The 23,139-nt window shown below is 29.8% G+C and overlaps 1 protein-coding gene across 3 annotated transcripts in view; it reads right to left on the bottom strand.

Annotated features, from left to right (window-relative positions):
* Positions 1–6,365: 6,365 nt before the first annotated feature.
* Positions 6,366–23,139, bottom strand: part of LOC134715639 (alpha-1,6-mannosyl-glycoprotein 2-beta-N-acetylglucosaminyltransferase-like) — a 36,691-nt gene continuing 19,917 nt past the window's right edge. For all 3 annotated transcript variants that reach the window (XM_063577962.1, XM_063577960.1, XM_063577959.1), the window contains exons 5-9: positions 19,237–19,367; positions 14,563–14,638; positions 13,039–13,128; positions 12,036–12,160; positions 6,366–11,494 (exon numbers count right to left, since the gene is read on the bottom strand). In XM_063577962.1, coding sequence (XP_063434032.1) covers positions 11,281–11,494; positions 12,036–12,160; positions 13,039–13,128; positions 14,563–14,638; positions 19,237–19,367 — 636 coding nt within the window. In that variant the 3' untranslated portion in view covers positions 6,366–11,280. The remainder of the gene's footprint in view (positions 11,495–12,035; positions 12,161–13,038; positions 13,129–14,562; positions 14,639–19,236; positions 19,368–23,139) is intronic.

Below are 23,139 nucleotides of genomic sequence, written 5' to 3'. Positions count from 1 at the left end.
AATTAACTTACATTTAGCTGGATTTATTGCCGTCATAGTTCCATCTTTGTCGCCTTCGTACTTTTATTCGATGGCAACACGACGGGATTACGAAGTCGTGTTGCCATCGTGATACCTTCGGGTAGCTTCGTGATTCATTCGTGTAGACATCGTCATGTCAAAACTGCCCGATGGAAACACGATTGCAATACGATGTTGACATTACGATGGTGAGGATGGTGATACGAACTCAATACGAACCCTCAACATCGGACGCACCTTCGGGGATTTTTTAACATGTTAGAACCCTTCCCGAAGTTGTCCCCGAAGGCTAGAAAAAGCGGCCGATGGTTCTACGATGGTTAAAGATGGGACTACGAATAGCCCGATCTGGATACGATCAGTCCCGATTTTGAAAATTTCCATAATCGTGTTGCCATCGGCGAAAAATCGGGACATTGTGACGCGTGCATTATTGAAATATTTTAGACGTAAAACTATGCTTGAAACACGCGTGTCACTCAAACGACTTTAAAGAAGTCTCCCTGATGAATTACCTATATTAATGTCAAAGGATAATTAAAGTTTTAAATCGGAGATTTTTCTTGCTTTTGAACATTTTTCGTCACAACAACAGCTTTCTTGTCTAAACTATCTTTACAAGGAGAGGAGACGTCAAAAGAGTCCTTCAAACACGTGCCTAGCAAAGAGGTAAATAAATTATGTATGTGACTTTTAGCGGAAGCCATTTAACCATATCATTTTGTCAAACAATTCAATCAACACCTTAATTAATTAGTCCTTTGTTGTCGATAGCTATATAATGCAATCAGCTGATTATTGATTTTCTGTCCAAACCTTAATGAGGTCAAGGTGAATTCCGAGTTTTGTCTAATCGAGTAAAGTTCGAGAAACTCGAAAAAAAAATAAGTAAACAAGACGGCGGAAAATAAATCGTTCTATTTATTTATTTCGCCATATTCTTTCGCAAATGATGAATTTTTATCGCCACAATTATTATTTTTTCACAAAACCCTGTGTCTGTGACTGTATCTTGCATCAATTTGTAGGATCCTTTACTATAGATAATTGAGGTGATCTGTAAAAATAACATCTCCATGCCTTATATATCATGTACTGTAGTACGCCGCTAGATTAAAACTGACGAGGAAAGGTAACACACAATTTTATGTTTCCTTTTTTAAAAATCATACGATTTTAGGAAAGTTGATTGATGTTACATTTTGTGCTCTTGAAATGAACGAATTTTATGTGTATAAAATTAAACTGTATCTGAAGCAGAACTAATCTTAATCTTTAAATAACACTATCTCATTGCTGCTCTTTCGTACCATCAGTTGAAATGACCATTTAATGAATTGTTCCCCTTTAAACTCAAACATTTAATTTAAATGTGATTAAATGTCAAAGTTTGATTATAATAATCAGAGGCTATTTTTATATATCAATTGAAGGTGTTACTATGTTCTAAATTAGTCAGACAATACATCGTCATGTCTACGCCTCGGGCTTAAAATACTCCTAAAACATGACCAAGTATTATCTAACCTATAATAATTATCAAAGGTACCAGGATTATAATTTAGTACGCCAGACGCGCGTTTCGTCTACATAAGACTCATCAGTGACGCACAAATCAAAAATATTTATAATCCCAAACAAATACAAAGCACTATAAATATTTTTCTTTGGAGAAAAGATACTTTTGACATCATGGATTAATCAAATGTACCAGCAAATGGAATTACAGTGAAAACAGCTCAAGTTCAATTTCAAATGGTCTGATGAGTTGATCGGTGAAAAACAATCAAACTAAAAGATCAAATTGATTGATGTTATGCCAGAGCAATTCTAAACAAATAATTTAACAATCCTATAAAAACATCAACAATTTTAGCATTAATGGACAAATACACTATAAAATCCTGACCTTATGCACAGGAAAATGAGTAAAATTACACAATACAAAATCAAAATCATTCAATTAAGCACAAGTTAATTAATTGATAATACACATGCTGACATGTCGTGCTCACTTAAATCATTGCGACTGAATTTATGTTTTAAGTCTGTAATGGGACGGTTTTGATACACAAACTACATAAACTCAACACCATCAATGATACATGTAAATAAGGTCTGGATCAGATAAACCCTGTACACTTTACAATTATACCATACACTGAACATAATTTGCCTGTTGAGAAACTTTTATTTGAGTGTAGAGGAAAATACAGCTTTTCAATGAAATGTTGGCAAATGCTTGTTAGGTAGAATTACGGATAGCTATAGAAATGTCTTCATCGAACATCGGTTGTTTCTGTAGTGATTAACAAACTTGGATGGTACCATTCAAAGAAGTTGTATCAGTTCACTTTATATAATAGTATGGTCAATGATTAATTCATTTGTTCACAAAATCGAGTTCACAAGAATGTTTACAGAAAAAAAAAATAAGACAAGACTGCTTATACACGTACATGTAAATGGTGGTCTTCATTAGGTTTAAAATTTCTCGAAGTCAAATTTTAGCTATAATATTTACTAGAAGGAAAAATTAAAACTAGAACTTATTTATTGGTAATGGTTTAATAAAATATTTTTGAGGGGATTCTTTTTAACGAACTTAACGTTTCAAACATAAGTTCAATATTTACAAACTTAGAACATAGTACATAAAAATTACAAAATGGTATTGACAATTATGTATGATGTAGTACAAGCACATATTTTGTGGAGGTATGGTATTACAAACTTACTATGTTGATGTTTGGGTATAGAGTTGGATGCCTCTGACCACACCATGTTGGTGGATATATTTTGGAAACCAAATGAATATCAAAGCTGAAAAAGGACTACAGTTTTAGCTTGAATAATCACTGGATACATGGTTCATTTTGAATACAGGGACCCTTAACCGATCTTAACTCTAATATCCTTATTCTATAGACTATAATCCGAAGTTGAATAGTATTGAATTGAGAAGTTTTACTAAATCCCATCAATTTTTTAGTTTGTCTGAATGATTTTATTATTAAAAATTACAATATCAAAATTGAATAGTAATGATATGGTAAATGAAATGTATACATTATACTGAAACAAAATAAAACGATTAAAATAATATTATGTTGATAAAACAAGAGTGCACATGCTGAAATTTCTCGCCTTCTGAGACCAATGAACCATGAAAATGAGGTCAGGGTCAGATGAACCATGCCAGGCAGACATGTACAGCTAACAATGTCTACTCAAAACAAATATAGTTGACCTATTACTTAAAGTTTCAGAAAAATATACCAAAAACACAAAAACTAGACACTGAGCAATGAACCCTAAAAATGAGGTCAAAATCAAATAAAGCCTGCACGACTGTCATGTAGATCATAAAATATTTCCATACACCAAATGTAGTTGACCTCTGGCATATAGTATTAGATAAAAAGACAAAAACTCAAAAACTTAACTTTGACCACTGAACAATAAAAATGAGGTCAAGGACATTGTACATGTGACTTGACAGAAACTTTGTAACTCAAGGCTAGACATGTACACCTTACAATCATTCCATACAACAAATATACTAGACTTATTGCATAAAGTATTTAAAAAAAAGAGAGAATTCAGCATTACAAAAAATCTGATTTTTTTTTCAAGTGTTCACTGAACCATGACAATGAGGTCAAGGAGATTGTACATGTGACTTGACAGAAACTTTGTAACTCAAGGCATCTGTTTACAAAGTATGAAGCATCCAGGTCTTCCACCTTTTAAAATATAAAGCTTTTAAGAAGTTAGCTAACGCCGCCGCCGCCCCCGGATCACTATCCTTATGTCGAGCTTTCTGTAACAAAAGTTGCAGGCTCGACAAAAACTAATAAAAGTCCTAACAGTCCAATCATAATATAAATAATTGATGTTTCATATAACAAGCAAACACTTCTGGCATATTCTTCATAGGTTTAACATAACAACATGTAGAGATGTAATAATAAATCTGCTTATGAACCTGTTCGTGTACTTTTCATTTAAAGGACGATCCTAATTCATAAATAATCTCTTTGGTGTACCAATTAAATCCGGAACTTGTTCCTTAACGAGTACACTGTCTTATACGAAAATGCATGAATAAGAATAATAATGTTGCTCCATTATAATTGTTGCTCCATTATAAATGTTTGAGTACATAATACTAAAACCAATTTACCTTAGTCGTTGAAATAGACTTTAAATGGAATGACAATTGCATGATGGACTACTTCGTGTTCACAATTTATCTGTCCAAGAAAACTCTTGTTTTTATTTACAAACAACACAAAGATGTCAAAACAAAAATTGAACTCTTGTATTTACGTTTACAAACCATTGTACAACAAATTTTGAAAGCCTTTTTGAGTTCTTGTCCGAAGTGTTGACAAACCCCCCTTTTTTTTATGAATAAAGCCCCAAAAATCCAAAACTTAAAATCTGAAATTAAAAAAAAATGAAAGGGAGCTTACGTCAATAGATATAAACAATTCACCATAGTTTCATGGACAATGGTGAAAGCCTTTTTGAGTTATTGTCCGAAGTGTTGAAAATCCCCCTTTTTTATGAATAAAGCCCCATAAATCCAAAACTTAAAATCTGAAATTAAAAAAAACCCGAAAGGGAGCTTACGTCAATAGATATAAACAATTCACTTGAGTTTCATGGAAATTGGTGAAAGTGTTTTTGAGTTATTGTCCGAAGTGTGGACAACGGACGGACAAAGGTATACCATAATACGTCCCAACCCGGGCGTATAAAAATAAACTGAAAACGCTACAGAAAAGAGCATAAGACAAACAGACAAACAGTGGTGGACAAAACAAAACAATGAAAACCAAAGAACCAAAAACCTGTGCAACACAAACCAAACCAAAACAATTGGGTGATCTCAGGTGCTACAGAAGGGTAAGCAGATCTTGCTACATATGATGCACCCTTTGTATTGTTCATGATAGTACAAACCCGGTAATGTCTAATTGTAGTAACAGCATAAGGAACATATCCGCTATGCATAAGGGAGCTGCTGGAATGTTAAAACATAGAAATGTTAAGTTTACAATTGAGAACCTGAAATCATAAAATTTGTTTCCAACCGAACATCATTATCAATTTCTAGATGTCAGTCAAGATGAGTCAGCTGTACGTTTTGTATCCTTTATCTCAAGTTTGGTGCGTTCAACAAAGTCACCAAGTTTTGAATTATTCAGTTAGAGAAAATTATATATATAGGGGAAAGTATAGTCAAAGGATACTGCTAACTTCATTTATATCTGCCTCAGTAGTTTCAATATGATCAGACTCATGTAAATAAAGGACTGACATGTAACCCTTACAATCATATCCTACACTAACTATAACTGACATATTAGTACACAAAAAACAGACATAACAACATAAGATTATGTCATCCCATAATTTAATATTTTATTTCTGGGTATAAGAATAGACTTGATTTTTATTAAATTAAATTCACTTTTTAAATAATTAACAACAAAACAATACAAAAAGACAGTGACAAGGCATAAAATATAACAAGTTTACAATAATGTCTTATACAAACCCCAATGGATACTTAAATGAATAGTTCAAAATGTCATCATGTGAAATACTATAATTCCTACTTGGTAATTGTTTACAATAGATAATACCATTATTGCCTCTGCTGTAATCAGCTGATTCTGTTTTATATTGCACTATCAGATAGATAATATATCAGTTAGATCCTGTTATTTGGCATTACACAATTTTGTGACAAATGAAATCTCAATAGCTTAACCCACTTTGGTCAGCTCCTAAGCAATAAGCCTATTATCTTTGATGTGACTTCAAATAAAAGAAAAAGACCCACTAATCCCTATTTTTCTTAGTGCTCTATACACAAACAGAAATACACATCTAGTGAAAGTTAAAGTGTCTTGTTATATAAAGTATATTTCGAATACAAAGATGGTTATATATAGTATATTTTGAATACATTTAAGTTTTAATCATTTTATTAGAAGAATTCATTGACTCTTTACAATGCAAAAAATCAGTTCTTATTCAAATGAGCACTTTTTGGTGCCAAATACTCTTTATTTTTTTAAAAGCACAGAGACCCTTTTTACAATTTTACTCAATAATTATGATGTATACAAATTTTCTTTCTAATGGACATCATTTTTGTTAATTTCAATTTAAGTCTTTCAGAAGCAAACATCCTAAATTTGAAAATTCTACATCAAGTACATTAGTAACTTTAATTCTGTTTGACTTTGTTTTAAATTTATCATTACCTTGTTTTCAAAACAAAAAGAAAACATCATATTAAAGCTGTTATCTTGTTCGAAAAAAAATTAAAGAAAACATCATATTAAAGCTCACGTTAAACATTCTAAATTAAAATCGTCAATCTTTGGAACAAGACAAATAATCTTAATAAACTTTGAATAGACAGTGCATGATATGACATATGGCCTACAAAGAAACCACAGTAGTAAACTAAATCAATTTAACCCAGACAAAAAATAAATTTTCTTTGAAACACTTAATATCTAATACAATGTATGTACTCAAGAGAAAATAAATTATCACATTTCTTCTCTACCTACATATAAATTAAACAAAAAGCTCGCACAGAAAATTTGTTTTGTTTTGAACAAAATAAATATGAACAAAAGGAAAACAAAACGATAAATCCCATTTCTGAAACATGACCTGGAGTAATTCAACATTTTCTACATTTAGCCCTCAAAAATAAACAAAAGATAAGAATCTACTTTATTATAACTTGTAAAAATTATCCATTCCATGTTAAGAATATGTTACTTTATAAATCATATTTTTCTTAATATAAAATAATCTGCAGTTATTTCCCTTTGATCAAAAGTAACACAATTAAAAAATTTCTTATTTTCCTTCTCCTCTGAGGAACAAATGTGAATTTAAGACATAAAGCATTTTTCATTGTTATCAAATAACAGGATTTCATTTCTTGAAACTCTTAAAATTATAATTCTCTTTTTTTTTAAAGAGAAAGGATAAATTATTTTTTCTACCAAAAAAAAAATTATATATAAAACTTATCAGGATATTATTTTGTCTAACATTTAAACACTTTCAAACAAATATCTCATCACATTTAAAGATTCTCGCATATAAATATGTATTAAGTACAATATACACTTACATCTAATTCAATTGAATGTGTAGCAAGCATGTTAAATCTTAAGGTTGTTTTTTCCTCCAGTGAACACAAGTGTTGTTTTAGCAATTATAAAACAAAATGGTAAAATTGGTTGTTTCCAAATTTTGTATGCTGCAAATAATGAAATTACTGTAATGTGTGTATTAATGGGAATTATGCAAATTAGAGAGTATCCAACAATCAGATATCCCATACTTATCTCTGTAAGATTTCAAGGAAAAAGCAACTTGTTATCTTATACTTTTCTCTTTCATAAAATATCACAATGAATAAATTAATGGATGCAACTATTTCTGAATTGACATCAACCCTTTCCTCCATAATGACGCATAATGAGAACATCTGACTGGAATTTCATTGATGAAATATTCTTTTTATTCACAATGCATTAATACTTAAAACCTGATGATTTTTTTTTTATTGAAAAAATCCTATGCGAATCAAGTATGTGAGAGAAAAAAAATCCATGGAGGAAAGGGTTAACTAGTAATGACATAGTTTTCCATGGTTATTTTACATAGATTTTATTGACCAGGTTCATTGAACAAACAAACACCCTAAACATTCATTGGTCTTTGTACACATTCAAATAGATCATCTGTAACTATATCTATTATGCAATAGTTGTATTAAAGCTTTATGCTTGCTCAAGGCCACTCAAATGGTTGTATAGTAAAATTTTGTGTTGTGAGTTTATGATTGGAACCTATCTAAATATATATCTTCAAGCATATAAATCAAATAATACAGTAAATACAGGTTTAACTAATATTTTTTTCAAAATTTGATCCCTAACTATTAGCTCATCAATAACAAGGGACCAGTGAAATACTGAATTTAAATATACAATCGGATAATAATGGGGAAAATCTAGAATATACAAGTTAATATAAGTTCCATATAGAACATGTAGCAGTAGTGTTTTCGAACATAATTTTATATTGTGAACATCTTAATATTTCTATAATAATTCAATGTAATTCAATGTTTTATACTAATTACAGTGAAAATGAGATGTTAATAATAGGTTCATCTCAATTCACCAAAAGCTAGTCATGTATTTATTGTCTTAGTAATTTTACCTTGAAGTATATGTTTGTGACATTCTAGAGATTTCAGGTATTGATATGTTTAACATAGTGGTAATAAATGTAAAATCTAAAAAAAAAACCAGTGAAATAAAATATGAATGACATTTAAATGTGTAACTAATGATACAAAATGCCTCAATACTTTAAAAAAAAATATGTTATAACTCTCATTCTATTTATTGTTTTCCTCAATATATTGATTACTTTTTTATAATCAAAGTATGGTGATCTTGATCTCATTACTTAATTGGTCAAAGTTTAATTATGTTGTCAAATTTTCTTTCTTTCCACTATTTTCAATTAAAGCTCATCAAGCTTGATAACATCATATTTAAAAGAACTGTTACAGATCATTGAAAAGATTCATTTTTTGGGGCATAAAATATAAATGACCTCATTTAAAGGTTAGTTTCATAATCCTGTTTTAAAATATAATACAATTGTCCTTAAAAGAAGGGTTGTCTACCCTTTGAGAGGGACTTTTCAAAGGTTGCAAGTATATAGGATGTGACCAATCTTAAGGTCTAATTACCTTCACAAAAATAATCACAGACACATTTATAATTACAATACAACTAATACCGGTACTCATCATTTATATTTTAGGTAGGAAAATAATCAACAAAGTTTCCTTAAGTTGAACAGGAAAATAAACTTTATTGTTTTTGAACATGTAATCTTTATGCTGCAGACATTACCTTTAGAACTGATATCATTAAAAGATGAGAATTCCTGACTAGATTTTGGCACATCCAATACCCAGAATTAATAAATGCATGAGCTAAGGGGGACAACTCTGTTATAACTTCTAAAATAACATATTTTTTAAAGATACCTTATCATTAAAATTTTGACAACTTTTCACAGCTTATTAAAATGAGATTCAAACTCAGTGATAAAGAGTAAATGATCAGACAAAACTAATATCATTATTTATATTTATTTAATGAAGATACTAAGACTTTTTAATGAAAACTTCTAAAAGGGTAAATTAATGTCAATTTGATTTCAATTTTAAAGCTTTTAATTTTAACTTTTAAATCAGTATTGTAAAAAAGTGTAAAATAATTTAATTATTTACAAATATCTTTATCGAACATTATTTCTAATTTAAAGCCATTTCTAATTTAAGGCATCTATTAAGAAAGATTAAATAAAGCTATGCCTAATTAATACAGTTAACATTAATATTTATTTTTGCTCACATTTTCTAGCATAAAATTTCACTCAAATGTACTTTTTTTAACATGAAATTTAAAGCAGTAGCCAGTATCACCAAAAATAAACTATTTCTAGCAATGCAATGGCTAAATTAAAGTACACTAAAATTTAAACTATATAAAAACATTTCTTTTTGAACAATATTTTTAGACTAATAAAAGATAATTGAACATATATAAATGTTATTTTTTTCTGCGAAGTCATTAATGTAATTGCATATGGTCCAAACTTTGAAAACAAAAGATATGTTTTTTCTATAAGTACTGCAATTTTTGCATGAATCTAACTCTATTCCTCTTAAACCCCTTTTTTATTCTTGCTCCCGTTAAAGAAGAAATCTTATTGATTAAAAGGTAGATTTGATCTGACTTTGTTTTTTTTTGTTAAATTGATTAATTGCCTTTATCATCATCCATTTCTGTTGAAAAAAAATCAGTAGTAAATGAATGACAAGTGTTTCAGTGTCAATAAAAAAAAAAACAGAAATCTTAATGCTGAGTATCTTTTCTCATTATACAAAAAACTTTAAAATTAAGGGCTGGGCCAAACATCTTACAACATTTAAAACATAGTCCAATGCATTTGGAACACAAGGTTAAAATACCAAGAGTGAGAAAATAATTACATTCAATCTAAATAATCTATTTTCACATTGAAACAATGCAGAATTGACAATTCTTTGTGTTATCTTGTTTGGCACAACTTTATATATACCCTTAACATCCAATGTCATTTCCAAATAACTAGATTGAACTTAAAAAATATCAAAATTAACTGAAACATAGCAATCTTTAAATTCAAACTAATGCTTAAAGGACAGCATAGAAAGTTTTCTCTAAGACTTAAAATTAAAATCTGTTGTACAACCCTTTATTCGTGTTATCGGTGCTAATGTTAATATCATCTGTAAATCTCCTAGTTAGTCAAAGTGTGAACCTATTCACTATGATGTCTATAGCTTGAAAGAAAATTAATGTCTAACTACTGTTGGATCATATATTAAATGTTATATAATATAATTAACTTTTTCATTGCATCATTCTGCCAAAAACAATAGTATGAACTGTTACTATATTACTACATCTAAATGTGAACTTTTAAGAATAAAAATACATGTAACACATACACTGATTTACATATATATGAGACAATTCACGTCTTAAACCTTAACCTTCCCTATCACTAATGGACAAAAATAAATATTTGAGACACAAAAACAAGATTCTTCCTTTCATATTTGTTTAAAGTACAGTAAGAGAAAGGATTTTATAAATATGAAAATGCTTAATAACAAATAGTGCAATTTAAAACATGTGAAAAAAACTTGTTCTTATTTCGTTGTCATTGATGTTACAAATCTGTACACATACATTAAGAATAATATCATCAACTACACAAAACTGCTATGTTATGTAAATTCAATTTCTTTTTGGTATATTTTCCTATGGAAATAATTTATAAATATGATTTATTTTCAATTTTTCAATTGAGCCCCTTTCTTCTTTTTTTTTTTAAATTTCACCCTTTTTAAAAGAATATCAAGAAAATTAAACTCATCAACCAACCCAAAGAAAGTAGCATGGTGACCTGTGTTATAAGTGTCCTTTTCAAAGTATACACAGTTATTAAATGTCATCTAGCAAAATTTCTTTTTAAGCAATAAAATGAATAAATGATTTTGTACCCCAAATAATGTTACATGACGATGATAACAAAATATCCTTGTAAAATGAGTCTACAAATAATGATGTGTTAACCTTGACCTTTGGCAAAACTTAAACATAATTCTCTATCCCTCTTGTCACCCCAGCCACCATTAGGTTTGGGGTCACGTAATTTGAACTTTGATTGTCCTCCCACTGACAGAACGTTGGGAAATAAATGCTGTTTATTAGACTGTAACTGAGTTTCTATCTGTTTCTTTTTATTGTCTGGCTGACAATTCTTCCCTTTGTGATGAACACCACTGTAAAATAAACAACAGTTCTAGTAAAACAACTAAAACAAAACAAATTGTAACATTGGTCAGTATTAATCTTTATTTACAGAATCTGATATAAACAGAATATATTTGACTTTCTTCTCTATTGTTTTAAGGTTTGGTGATTTAAAAGTCTGTCATGTGTCTTGTGTAAGATAGTAAAGTGAACTTAAGATGTCTTTTTGTGACGACCTCAACATAACCATACGATGATGTTACCACAAATTAAAGTTTTATTTCTATATCCAATACACTACTTTAAGATAAAACCATATGTACAATCACCTAAAATATATATAGGTAACATGGTATATGTTTATGATACACTTAAGAATGTCTGTTGGTCAGTATACATAGTTGTCAAGTTGTCAAAAGAAACACATTTCTTCTTTTCCGTTCATGGAATTTTCTGTTGGCTAGAGCACTTCACATTTAACATATGTATACATATTAATGCTGTTCAGTTATCAAAATAATTTAAAACAAAACAATAATATTTGATCAATGATAATCCAGTTATAATTACCATTCCCCGATATGAAAGACTCTGGTGGCCTTCATCTTCATAACTTTGACTTTATCTGGGATACACTTCATACTTAAATGTTGTAATGTCCAGTCCCAATTATAATCATCAAAGTTACAAAACTCCTGAAAAATAATCAACACACCATCTATATACATATATATCTTTTTACATACTGTGGATTCATTTATTTTCGTAAGTACCAATTTTTTGTGGATTAAGGAAAAATTGCATATTTGTGGATACTCAATCTCCTGGTTTAGTCAAAGTCTACATACAAGCATATAAAATTTGTCAATTGTTAATCATTTAATTTCATGCTTTACTTAGCGCTGTACAAATAAAATCCACAAAAATTGTTATCCAGCAAATAGTAATGAATCCACAGTTGTCTGTAATTATTTAGTCATCAAAGTAACAATAAATAAAATATCACAACGGCTCATCCCCATCAGTATCTCATCTTCACTGTGATAATATTTGCATATATAAGAACTGCTCTAAATACAACTGCCTTATAACCTACACTGGATAAACTGAGCAATGAACATAAAAAATCACAAATGGAAATTGTATTTGCCCTGTTGACAAACCCAGATTACATCCTACTTATACCAGGGTGGTAAAGGGTGTACCTTCATGACGAATGACGGCAAAAGTTCTTGCCAAATGATGTTAACAGTAATTTTTGGTTCTTCACTATAAGATATTCACTTCCTGTTAGACGATAAAACAAATCGAATGATTTTGATGAATCACTTTAATTATTTCCCAAAAATAATGGAAATGATAATTATTTTCGAGATCTGACGAATCACAATACAGATATTCTGATGAATCACGGTAAAATTTTTAATCAATTTGACTCTAACGTTAGCTGAAAATGGCTGTTTGACGACTGACGATAAAGGGCATTACTACCTTCATCTACTGCTGACAATTCAAGTAGTGTATAAATATATCATCTTGTTCTAAAATCTTTTTTACAAGTTGAATGACTTACTGAAGTACATTTTTTAATATCCTTCCACAGATCTCTAGTAAATGCCATCCCCATATTATGTCTTGATGATATCCAATGTCCCAGTTCAACCTTCAAAATAAATGGTAGAAATTATATACATTTCTTTGATGTCCATCTCGGTTCATTAAAGTATTTCAGAGTTTAGTATTACTTCGTTATCACTGAACTAGTACTCATTTTTGACTTGTTAAGGGGCCAGCTGAAGCATGCCTCTGGGTGAGGGATTTTCTTGCTGTATTTAAGACCTTTGTGTGGCCTTTTGCTGTTTTCTACTCTAGATCTTTTGTAGGGTTGTTGTCTTTTTGACACATTCCCAATATCTTTTCTGAATTTTATCATTATCTAAGTTTTAATCTTTTTACTAAAGACAATATGTATAGCAGGTAGGTTGGCAGTTCAAAACGATTTTTTTTTAAATATTGTCCTGTAAAAATACCAATGTAACAACTTACAAGTAGTGGCCAAAAAATTATTCTTTATTAATTAAAAAAAATGTGCTCTTCATTTCCTGGTCTAGATATCAGACAAAAATTGTTTATTACTGGACTATCGTCTATGTAAAAATCTTGAAAGAAGTGAGTTTATGTAATTCTAATTGACTGTTTGTGTTTTCATCATTTCTGAAATATATTGTCTATGAACAAACCTGATGTTCAGTGGTTGTCATTTATTTGTGCGATTCATAAGTGTTTCTGGTTTCTTTTTTTTTCTTATATAGATTAGACTGTTGGTTATCCTGATTTAATGGTTTTACACTATTAATTTTGGGGACCCTTTATAGCTTACTTCTTGGTGTAAGCCAAGGCTCTGTGTTGAAGACAATACTACTGACCTACAATGGTTTTTCTTATACAAATTTTGACTTGGATGGAGGGTTGTCTCGTTGGGACTCATACCACATCTTCTTATATTTATTATGTATATTTCTGATCTTGATGCACCTCAGAATGCCCAAAATTAGTATCAAATTATCACCATCATGACATATCTTACAGATTTTTTAAATTAGAAAGCTGTTATTTCATTTATAGCTTAACAAGAAATAAATAAGTGAAGCAAAGACTTCAAATTACACACCAGCAGGCCATTTGACAGCCTTTTAAATTAAAAAAAATCCTATTTATAGATTAACTTTAAGTAAACTGGTGAAGCAAAAACTCAAAATTACACACAAGCTGGCAATTAACAGCCTGTTTTATGAAGGAAAAAATGAAAATAAAAACAAATCATTAAATTACAATATTTAGGGTTCATAGCATGAGTAATTAGGATCTCAACTTTCATGATGTCCTAGTAGTCTTTTGTTTGCTTTTGAGTGTTGTGGCTATCTTATTGATTTCTTACCCAAGATGCTTTATTCATATGTAATTGATTTTAAATTTTCTATGTAAGCAATTATAATCCCTTTTTTTCATTTCACACTTGTATTGAATGGTTTGTCTTCTGTTGAGTTCAAGGAAATTGTGTGTGTGAACCTCTTATATCTGTTCATGTAAATTTTACCTTTCCTGAATTTATTGAATAACTTTGTGTTTTATCGTAGTTCCCAGCAGTAAGCATTCTACAATCTTTACAATCTCTGAAATAGTAAACAACAATACATAAATTAATGGACATAATTAGAACCTAAAACAATGTAAAAGTTAAATTGAATCCCTCAGATTTGGGTTGAAAAATATGATGTTTTCATAAATTTTATTTTATCATCAACCCTCAGTTGTAAGTAATGTTTTGAATTTGATATGATAATGCAAGCTGTTATGTTGTTAACATTCATTTAAAAGAAAAGAAAAACACTGAAAACAATCTACCGGTATCAAAATATAATCACCACTCAAAAAAAGCCCCTTAAAAGATATCTGTAACCAACTTCAATAAAGGATTTCGAATTATGCAAATCAGTTAAGTACTGTAGATTCAGAAATTAGTTTGCATTTATTGTGAATTTTATCATTTTAAACTGAGATGTGATTTTAAATTTGGTGATATGGAGAAAAATCATGTTTAATACATATAAAAATTTCAAAATGCGATTTTAAACTATTGCGTTTACAATCCTGTCACATTTTTCTCAATAATAAAAACATCACAATAATTTCTGAATTTACAGTACTGTAAATTCATAAATTATTGTGTGCATTTTTTATTGCGATTTTTGAAGAATGAACAAAAACAAGAGATTGATTATTGCGATTTCAAGCAGATGTACATAAAGACATTTGTACAAGATATCAAAATGTGAGTTCTTATCATTGCAATTCTCACCATGTCACATTATTCGCAATAATAAAAACCTGGCAATAATTTTTGAATTTACAGTACATTATACTGTTGCATATATTTATGAAACACTGGACATTTAGCAAACAACAGTCAATCAATGTAAACAAACAACAATCGGACAGAGTAACAATATTAAATATGCTTAGTTGAAAAATAGTTCCTTATAAATATGCAGTTTACAATTTTAGATTTAAGGTTGGTATAAACAACATGAAAAAGCTTAAGGGGACTATCAGGAATGACAAGAACTACATAGAAACATTAGATGTTCTGTGTAAAACATTTCTTGATACTCATAATTATTCCATAGTTATATTATTATTCTCATGTCATTGGTAAATGTCATCATGGCAACCAATAAGTATAATTTTTTAATTGAGTTAAGCCATTTCAATTGATATTTTATACTGTGTCTTTCTATGTTGTGATGTTACACTATTGTTTCAGATAAGGGAGACGGTTTGGTACCATTAAAATGTTTAATGCCACTGTAATTGTTTGTACCAGTGTCCCAAAGTAATTAGGAATCTGATGTTCAGTAGTTGTTATTTGTTGATGTGGTTCATAAGTATTTCTCATTTCTTGGTTTTTTATATAGATTAGACCATTGCTTTTCCCACTTGAATGGTTTTTCACTTGTAATTTTTTCGGGCCCTTTACAGCTTGCTATAATAAGGCTCCATGTTGAAAACCATACAATGGTTTTTCTTTTATAAATTGTGACTTAGATCGAGAGTTGTTTCATTGGCACTGATACCACATTTTCCTATATCTATAAACCCATTTTACTATGTTATGATTAACATTTATTAAAAAGCCTAAATATTTCGGTTTAGTAAGTGTGCATTAATTTCAATATAAATGTTATAAAGGTTATGGTTGACAAACTTTATTGATAAAATGACTCAGGTTTAACTCAAAAAGGTAACTTTGGGTCAACATCGTCTTTCGAAAAAAAACTAGAGCCCCTTCCGGAAGCCCTCTTGACCAATCATATACATGTATTCCTTTATATGCAAATCATAAAAAACTATCATCCACTATCAACTAATTTTAATCCTAAAATAATTTATAATAAGTACCTTACTAAGCATGTTTCCCAACAACTTATACTGTGGTTTCATATTTTTTTGTGGGTTTCAATTTCTGTGGTAATGGAACGCTTTGCATACTGTAAATTTATTTATTTTAGATGGTTCAATTTTCGTGTTCTGAGGAAAAGAAAAAAAATTCTCGTGGATATTTGATTTCATGGTTTTCCAAAGGTCTGCATACAAGGCAATCGAAATTTTGAAATTCATGGTTTACATGTAACCACAAAATACACCAAAAATTGGTATCCCATGAATATTAATGAATCCACAGTAATCATTGATATTTAATGTAGTGGCTTTACCCAAGTCTCCATACAAGTTTATAGAACATTTTTTTAATTCATCGAACATTTAAATTTGTCATTAAGCTTAACCAACAAATTACAAGGAATAAGGTATTCAACAAATAGTAATGAACCCACAGTAAGCTAGACATATAGGAGAGACAAGAGAACCAAGTGAGAAATACATTTCAACCATGAAATGGAAACTCATATGCAGAGGAGTATGACTTCCAAATTATATAATGACCTATGTTTTGAGAAATTGTATTAACTAAATATCAGAGTTGAAATGCATTGATATAACACAATTATTTGATAAATGTGATTTGAAAATATTTACATATTAATTCATTTATGATCGTTCTATTTTCATATTAAACAAAAAGCTTAAAGATTATACCTGTTTCAAATCTCAAAGTGGTAAAAATAGTGATGTTAATATTTGTCCGGGATAATATGTTATTTCTTTAACTGAGAAGGAAATAATTCCTTTCCCTAGATTCTGTTGCTGTTAACCTGAACATTTAGAATTTTGCCAATTGAACTTGTCCATTGAAAATACAAAAGCTTTTGTTCTTTGAGAAATTCATTGATGGGAACTTCAAATCTCTTTTTTTTAAAACAATTATTGATAAATTTATTTGACAACAAAAAATACATGAAATAAACTCCTAGATATAAAAACACAATCGCCCATATTGTATTTATTTAATGGAGCAGTTCTCTATGCAACAAGAATGTGTCCAAAGAACACGGATGCCCCACTCCCACTATCATTTTCCATGTTCAATGGACCATGAAATTGGATAATAAATATAATTTGGCATTAAAATTAGAAAGATAATATCATAGGGAACATGTGTACTAAGTTTCAAGTTAATTAGACTTCAACTTCATCAAAAACTACCTTGACCAAAAACTTTAACCTTAAACATGCACTTTCATTTTCTATGTTCAGTAGATTGTGAAATTTGGGTCAAAAGTTTAATTTGGCTTTAAAATTAGAAAGCTCATATCATAAGGAACATGTGTACTAAGTTTCAAGTTGATTGGACTTCAACTTCATCAAAAACTACCTTGACCAAAAACTTTAACCTAAAGCGGGACAGACAGACGAACGAACAGATGGACGGACGAAAAAACAGACAGACGAACGAACAGACGGACGGACGAACGAACAGACAGAGGAACAGACGCACAGACCAGAAAACATAATGCCTCTCTACTATCATAGGTGGGGCATAAAAATGGCCAGGTAAACAGCAACTGATTCTGGGGAAAAGTTAAATTTCCTTCACAATAAAATAATAAGCTCAAACATTAAACCTATGGTTATTACCTTAACTTTATCATAATAGTGATGTTAGTTAGGAAAACTCTTATTATTACAAATTTGCATAAAATATATTAAGTGGATAAGAGAAAATCTTACTGAGATTCTGACCATGATATGATAAAACAGCAGAGAAATATGTATTTTTACATGTTTATATAACATATCCCTCTTACTGGTTCATGAATAATTATTTTAAAGGACAGACTTACTTTTTTTACATATTTTTTTTTCCTCTCTAAAAACAAGTTTATTGCACTATATACTGTTTTAGAAATCTTTAAAAAAAAAAAGGAGGAAATATTTATGCCTTAAGAATATACTTGCATTTAAAGATTTTTAAATAAAACAGCAGCTAATAAATAAATTCTCAACAGATGAGGAATAAGAAAATAAGTTTTTGTCAGGATTACACACATATTAAGCAACAATAGTCAGAAGATAGTCCAGGAGTTTTAAAGTTTTTGGAAAGAAGTGAACAAAAATATTACTGAGAATAGTATCATTTGAAATATGAATTTGTACAATAAAATACTCACTTATCTCTGTAAAAGTAATGGAAAAAATAACTCATAATAATTGTATGGAACGTTTGTAGTGTCCAAACAATGACAATTTTAAAATGTAACACATTTTTAATACTGTAAATTCGTGAAATGGCTTAAAATGGGATGTAGAAAGAAACTATGACTTGACCATAAGTAATATGTTGAATTCCTTTTTCCCTATGCAACAACCAATGCTGTTGGCTTATGAGTAGTTTGAACTAAAAAATTATCACACAAAAAGATTAAACAGAAATTTTGGAAAATAGCAATAAATTTGTGTGTATCAATTTATAGAATTCAAATCTCGAGTTGCCTTTTTCAGTCAGCATCTTTGGAGGTTTTTTTTGAATGCTTATTATATAGAATGACTAATGTCTTTGGTAAATAAAATTGAAATGGGGAACATGTCAAAAAGACAACAACCTAAACAAAGGGCTGATAACAGATGAAAAAGTCCTCTAGATGATTTCTTGGTTTTGTGGTTTTGAGTTTTCATGTGTTACCAATCTTTACCCTATATCTCTCTCTTTTCTTTCTCATTTCTACTCTACCATATGATATTTTTTTTTATTGAAAAATCCTATATCTCTTTTTTCTTTCTCATTTGTATTCGACCATATAATTCAGATTCTTACTTTTTCTTTAAATGATTCATCATCTGTAATATTGTTATTACATCTGGTGCTACATAATAATCTTCCTCCAATAATAACACCAGACCTGTGTAGTTCTTCATCACGGTCAGCTGGTCAAATACATGGAATAACTGGAAATAAACACATACAAATTTATAGCAATAAAATTGAGAAAGGAAATGGGGAATGTGTCAAAGAGTCAATGAAATAACTGGAAATATATGTATATGAACACATACAAATTATCAATAAATTGAGAAAGAAAATGGGGTCTGTGTCAAAGAGACAGTGTGATAACTGGAAATATATTCCTATAGACACATACAAATTGTCAATAAAATTGAGAGAAAAAATTGGGGGCTGTGTCAAAGAGACAACAATCTGACCACATCAAGCTTCTATAGTTTTCTATCATAGTAAGTTCAAATGGAAAAATTGATTATGTCTGATGGAAACCCTAAACCAGTTTATATCTTTTTAATTGGTTTGTCAATGACATGCAGGTGGATATCTGATATGTTCTCAATCTATCAACCTTCAAGTTTTTCAAGTACTAGTATTTTATTTTTTTAATTCATTACAAGAATGTGTCCATAGAACACAGATGTCCCACTCACAATATCATTTTTGATGTACAGTTGACCGTGAATTTGGGGTTAAAACTGTAATTTGGCATCAAAATTATATCATATGGAACATATGTATTTATTATCAAGTTGATTGAACTTCAATTTCAACAAAAACTACCTTGAACAAAAACTTTACCCTGAAGGGGAATAGAGGGACAAACAGACAGACGTACAAACAAATAGATTCCCTGACCAAAAAGCATTATGCCCTAAAGTGGGGCATAAAACATAATGCCTGAATGTAAAACATATTTGGAAAAAGAATGCTAGCTTAAGAAAATTGCATCCCCTCTAAGCCCTATTACACACTGTTGATACATTATTAAATTAACTACCCTTTACATGCAAAGTGAAATCTCAATGAAAAATATTGGTATAAAGTCTGGTGACTTATGGATATCTTGACTTACACATAGAAATCGACAGTTGTTTAAACTAAATCTTGGTATGCATCTACTTTCAGGCTAGGGATGATAAATTAAATACCTTGGATAATTTAGAATAGATTTTTTCCAGATACATGTATTACAGGACAGACAGACATTTTACAAGCCCAGGCTTACATTCCTTCTGACCAAGTTTGAAACAGTTGGAGACTACATGTTATCTTCTAGATATATATTCTTTGTCATTGAGTTTCTGTATTACTGACATTTATTTCACATCTTTCTTTATAAATACAGAGTATTCATTTTATTTCTGATTCACTGACAATATCATGGAAGGGTACTTCAATAGTTATATAAATATCTATAAAAGAATGACCTACACTTATATACAAATCAAGACAAATTTCAAGGTTCCATTGGGCATGTTGGGAGTTTATTTGAAAGGCAAACTGTGAAACGAATTGATTAAATTTGAAATCATAATTGACCTTTAAATAATTTAAGATTCTGAATGGCATATTTATAACATATGATATATAGATCAAATAAACATAAATTATCAAACTTAAATGCATTTTAATAAAGGTAGCTATAAAAACAAGAGGCTCTCAAGAGCCTGAATCGCTCACCTGAATTTTTTTGGTTTAATCTCTCATCAATGATTATTTTGGCTTTTCAATTTATTTAAATGTTCTTTAAATCGTCCTATTCTCTTCAAAAGCCAAAAAAAAATCATGTTCTCCTATGTTCTATTTTAGCCATAGGAGCTATGTTTCTTGACATACAAGGAAATGAAATATAAAATTTATACTAGATACTCTGAAACTCTGAAACTCATTTAGCCTAAGTTTGGCTGAAATTGATACAGCAGTTTCAAAGGCGAAGATTTTTTAAAGTAAGTCAACATGATGAACAAATTGTGAAAAAAGTCTTTAAAGGGCAATAACTCCTTAAGAGGTCAATTGACAATTTTGGTCAAATTGACTTATTTGTAGATCTTACTTTGCTGATAATTTTTGCTGTTTACAGTTTATCTTTATCTATAATAATATTCAAGATAATGACCAAAAACTGCAAAATTTCCTTAAAATTACCAATTAAGTGGCAGCAACCCAACAATGGTTTGTTTGATTCATCTGAAAATTTCTGGGCTGATAGATCTTGACCTAATGAACATTTTACCCCATGTCAGATTTGCTCTAAATGCTTTCGTTTTTGAGATATAAGCCAAAAACTGCATTTGACCCCTATGTTCTATTTTAAGTAACGGCGGCCATGTTTTTTAACGGATCAAAAATCGAAGCGCACACTTTGTGCAGGATAATCTAAGGAACAATCATGCTAAGTTTCATCCAAATCCATTAAGTAGTTTCAGAGGAGAAGATGTTTGAAAAATTGTTAACGACGACAGACGACCACGACGACGACGACGGACGCCAAGTGATAAGAAAAGCTCATATGGCCTTTTAGGCCAGGTGAGCTAAAAAGGGTCATTTTTAAATAAGTTCTGAAAAAATTATAACCAAAATATTTGCCACATCCCCTTTACACCTAATAATTGGAAGTGACCATCTTCCCCAAGCCCCACCCCTGTGGTCAATATCACACCAATGCCACATGGTCATGTACTGAGACTTAAAATTTTTATTAATAAAGTTTTGAGCAATCTTATAAAACTGATTGAAAGAGAAAGACAACAATCCTCAATCTGGTAAATTGTTTAAAGTTGAAGCAAGTTACATTGTGAACAGCTGTTCTAAAAAGTACAAAAATCACTAATTGAAGAAAATATTAACATAACATGTGATTTTTTTATAACCTAACATGTCAAGCTGTTATATAACATGTTTTACTAGTCCAATTTTTAAACAAGAAAAGGGACTTTAAAAGCAACATCTTGAACTATTACAGTATACAAATGTATTAGTTTTTGATCTAATGATTAAGACACTCCTTTTTTTCTATCTGTATTTGTATGCATAAAACAAGATATTTCATTTAAAAATGTCATAATATTAATCATATTTTCAATGAATTTTATAACTATAAAATTTGAGTTGTTAAAGAAAGTGTCTGAGCTAGCCTTGAAAATGTGGCTATAGAGCCCCTTTCTATTCTTCCCGCTGTCCCTTATTACTTTTCTGAAGAAATACATTCTTTCAATTATTGGAGAAATATCAAATAAAATCAAAATTAAGAATGGAAATGGGGAATGTGTCAAAGAGACAACAACCTGACCAAATAGCAGATAAAATCTAGTAAAAATGATCAAGTTAATTCTTTTTTTAAGGTAGATAGAGTGTCTTCCTTCATCTTGGATTTTGAAATACCAGGAAACAATCGGTCTAGATCTTTAATAAAATATGCAAAATTTGAAGGTAGTAGATAATTCATGTGTAAGAATTTTCATTTCAATATAGAAAATTACTTTTTTTTATCATATTTGTAGTTGTATATTACAACAAACAGAATACTTGATTTTTGCCACATAAGGGGAGACAACTCAAATGTAGAGGAAGATATTTCAGTTAAGTTACTTTTACAATAGAATGTTTTAGGAATTTACCTATTTTATTGTGTAGCAAAACATGCGTCCTGTAACAAAGACATAGCACCTCTTTTGCAAAAAACACTCGGACAATATATATATAAAACCAACTGAACTTGGTAACCATTTTCTTCATTATAACAATAATAACCATGAATGACAAATATTGTGGGACCAATGATGTTTTGTTTGGCAGTGTATAAATGATGAAATTACTTTTCAGAACCAATGATGTTTTATTTGGCAGTGTATGAACTATGAACTTGCTTTCTAGAACCAATGATGTTTTATTTGGTAGTGTATGAACTATGAACTTACTATCCAGAACCAATGATGT

The sequence above is a fragment of the Mytilus trossulus genome, chromosome 4, assembly GCF_036588685.1.
Source record: "Mytilus trossulus isolate FHL-02 chromosome 4, PNRI_Mtr1.1.1.hap1, whole genome shotgun sequence".
Lineage (NCBI taxonomy): Eukaryota > Metazoa > Mollusca > Bivalvia > Mytilida > Mytilidae > Mytilus > Mytilus trossulus.
Note: the sequence above shows the minus strand (reverse complement) of the source record. Positions and strands in the feature narration are given on the sequence as shown.